This window comes from Belonocnema kinseyi, chromosome 10 (assembly GCF_010883055.1).
Source record: "Belonocnema kinseyi isolate 2016_QV_RU_SX_M_011 chromosome 10, B_treatae_v1, whole genome shotgun sequence".
In the NCBI taxonomy this organism is placed as follows: Eukaryota; Metazoa; Arthropoda; class Insecta; order Hymenoptera; family Cynipidae; genus Belonocnema; species Belonocnema kinseyi.
Window position 1 is genome coordinate 93,729,246 of NC_046666.1, and position 3,837 is coordinate 93,733,082.

The 3,837-nt window shown below is 31.8% G+C and overlaps 1 protein-coding gene across 8 annotated transcripts in view; it reads left to right on the forward strand.

Annotated features, from left to right (window-relative positions):
- The first annotated feature begins 1,411 nt into the window (after positions 1 to 1,411).
- Positions 1,412 to 3,837, forward strand: part of LOC117181335 (lysophospholipase D GDPD1-like) — an 86,504-nt gene continuing 84,078 nt past the window's right edge. For all 8 annotated transcript variants that reach the window (XR_004468106.1, XR_004468107.1, XR_004468108.1 and 5 more), the window contains exon 1: positions 1,412 to 1,670. Coding sequence is in view for 4 of the 8 variants with exons in the window: in XM_033373897.1 (XP_033229788.1) it covers positions 1,541 to 1,670 (130 nt within the window). In the remaining 4 variants the exon portion in view is untranslated. The remainder of the gene's footprint in view (positions 1,671 to 3,837) is intronic.

A 3,837-nucleotide genomic window follows, 5' to 3' on the forward strand; every position in this document is an offset into this window, starting at 1 on the left:
ATTTTAAAGCCTTTAAAACATTTAAAAGAACTACCTGCACCTTAAAATATATCTACCTGAGTACCTGCGGAGAATTTCTCTGAGCTTCTCTGACCTAGAGAATTTTTAGCATATACTCAGAGATTCTTTTCGGCAGGGTGCGACAATACTAATAATCGTTGTGTGAGTTCAAAAATAATGTAAAAACTGTCAAAAATTTGAAAAATATTTCAATAACATAAGAAATAACCATTTGTATTGCATACCCTACCGAAAGAAATCTCTGAGTTTTCTTTAGCGAAATAGCCTGACCCATTTGAGTCTATAAATAAAGTCGATTTGAAACAAAATAGACTCGGAGATAGTTTGAGAGATTTGGGTCCTTTTCAAGATCTTTTTAGTGGTCCTTTTAAGAGTGGTGCGACGGTAATATAATGTTCCTTTTGTATTCGTCGCGTACCGGGTGGGCAGAGTTATTTACAGTAGTTGGTCGTGGTTAATCCGCTCTCCCTTTTTAAATTTCTCTTCAAATTATTAACACTTTTTTTTTATTGATGAATTTTCTCATTATACTTATTTATAATTATAACCTATATACTGATATACAATTTTCTAGTTGAATTCAAAAATGTTGTCTTTTTTGGCGTATCTCATTCCATTTACGAGAAACGTTCTAATAATTCCAATTTTAAGCATTAAAAAAAAAGTTAGACATCTGAAGTCATCGAAACCCGTAGATTCCGAATTATTATGTTTTAAGCTGTTAACTATGAAATTAGAAAAATCTACTTCTAAATTTTAATCCTAAAGCTTAACAAAGAACCCTTGAGTGTCGGCTACTCTATTGAGATAGCCTCTCTGCTTGTTATTTATGATCGTATTCTTATTTCAATTTCGGAAAGGATATTTTAAGGCCTTTAGACCATTTAAAGGAGCTTCCTGGACCTTTAAAAATATCTACCTGAGTGCTTGCGGAGAATTTCTCTGAGCTTCTTTGACCTAAAGAATTTTTAGTATATACTCAAAGATTCTTTTCGGTAGGGTAGGTACAAAACTTCATATTTTGAAGTTTTTTGTTTGTAACATTTTTTATTTTACTATATTCAATCACTTTACTTACGTATTAAAACATATCCCCATATAAACGTCTTGACAATGCCCATAAACTACACAGGCTGCCACCATTTTTATATTTATTTACATTAAATTATAATTAAATAAATCATAAATAAATCAATTCTGAAAAGTGCGATAAACGTCACATTATTGGGGCATTCGCGACACAAACCACGGTCCTGTGCTACGCCAAACTTCACCCAAGGAAAATATTCTCGACCAATCAGCTTTATCTAGAAAGAGATGGGTATATCTCATATGTTTTTTTCTCTCTCTAGAGCCCATTATTGTTCTCCCCACAGCATTACCGGTCCATTTGTATATTTCGATGGTTGTCATCCACACAAGAGTTGAAAGTTAAACCAGTGCAAATGAGAACGAAAAAGAATCTTTGGTTCAGAAAAGAGTATTACTAGAGTATATTACTAACTGACAATGATTACAGATGAAAATGTTGCTCTACACGGTTCTTGGTAGTTACGTTTTAACGTCAATAATTCTTTTCAAATATCCAAGTCTGTTGCACAAGAAGAAAAATGTTAAGTTTATGTGCCACCATATCAGTCACAGGGGCGGTGAGTTGAATATCTAATAATAATTAATACAATATAGAAAAACGAGGCATGCCTTAACAATAAATTTCTAATTGTATGCCGTGGTTTTGTTTATTTAATGAAAGATACATTAAAATATGTTCCTACCGATAGAAATCTGAGTATATGCTAAAGATTCTCTAGGGTCAGAGAAGTTCAGAGAAAATCTCTGCAGGCACTCAGGTAGATATGGTTAAAGATCCAGATATAGCTCTTTTAAATGTTTTAAAGGCTTTAAAATGTCCTTTCCGAAATTGAAATAGAAATACGATCATAAATAACAAGCAGAGAGGCTGAAATTGAAATTAGAATTCGATCATAAATAACACGCATACAAGCTATATCAATAGAGTAGCCGACACTCTTCGTATTAAAATTTAGAAGTAGATTTTTTAAATTGCATAGTTAACAGCCTGAAACATAATAATTCGGAATCTACGGGTTTCGATGATTTCAGATATCTAACTTTTTTTTTAATGCTTAAAAATGGAATTAATACGTTACCGTAAACGGAATGAGATACGTAAAAAAAGACAACATTTTTTAATTCAACTAGAAAATTTTATATTAGTATATAAGTTATAATTATACATAAGTACAATGAAAAAATTCATTAAATTAAAAAAAGTGTTAATAATTTGAAGAGAAATTTAAAAAGGGAGAGCGGATTAGCCACGGCCAACTACTGTAAATAACTCTGTCCGTCCGGTACGTGACGAATACAAAAGGAACATTGTATTACCGTCGCATCACTCTTAAAAGGACCTTGAAAAGGACCCAAAGCTCGCACTATCTCAGAGACTAAATCATTCAAATCGACTCTGTTTATAGACTCAAATGGACCAGGCTATTTCGCTTGAGAATGCTGAGAGATTTCTATCGGAAGGGAGATGCTGAAATGATCAATTTTATTGACATAATACCTACTTGACGCGTACTTAAAAATATTTTCACCATTTCCACGAATATAAAAGCATTCTTACATATTGAGGCCTAATGTATTAATACATTCTTTTTTAAGGGCACGTGACACTAAAATACCTATATTACCGACCTCACTTTTTCAATTTACTGAATTTTATTTGAACCAAAGATATTTTACCTACATAGGGCAAGGGTCTAGTTCAGCCACATGTCGCGAGAGCGGCACTATTGTCGAATTTGTGGCTTCGGGTTTTTTTCCGGTATTGTTTGGTTAAATTCGACAATGCCGCTACTTTTAAACGGATTATTTTGTCCACATACCACGAGGCGGCGCAATAAACTCTGTTTTGCTCCAGTGGGAAATATGTAATTTTTTTTATAATTATGGATTATTTATTTATTCTCGACGACTGAAAGTAAATTTTCTCCATTTCAACATATTCTAGTATATGTAATTTATTCGTATTACTTAAAAAAAGTAGAATATAGTGTTATATAAATTAAGAATGAAAAAGTCACTGAAAAGATCATAAAGATAATTTGGTATAAAATCTAGATCTCGAAAGAATGAGATCATTTTACCATTTTATAACAAATTTTACTGTTCATACATAAATCAATCATAAGAATAATAGTAGTAATAGAATGGATGTACTTGAAGTTACGAACGTTCATTTGAACGAAATTAAAAAAAATTATTTTTCAATTTTTTTTTGCCTAAATCAATTAGAACGGCAAAAAAAAAATATTCTGTCGGAAAGAATTATCGAATAAAATTTTTTTAAGGGGTTACCTACCCTTACACATCTCCCATTATTTAGACCTGCCTAATGCAAGTTTGATTGTCGATATTTGAAAATATGAAAACGTCAAAAATTCTCTTTTTTTATCTCACTAATTATAGAGGGAGTGAGAACGTTCGGCAAGACCCCTAAAAACCACCCTAAATATAACCACACCTAAAATGTTAAAAATGACCATTTTGATTGTCGATATTTGAAAATATAAAAAAGTCGAGAATTCTCTTTTTTTATCTCACTAAGTATAGATGGACTGAGAACGTTCGGCAAGACCCCTAAAAACCACCCTTAATATAACCACACCTAAAATGTTAAAAATAACGATTTTGATTGTCGATATTTGAAAATATGAAAACGTCAAAAATTCTCTTTTTTTATCTCACTAATTATAGAGGGAGTGAGAACGTTCGGCAAGACCCCTAAAA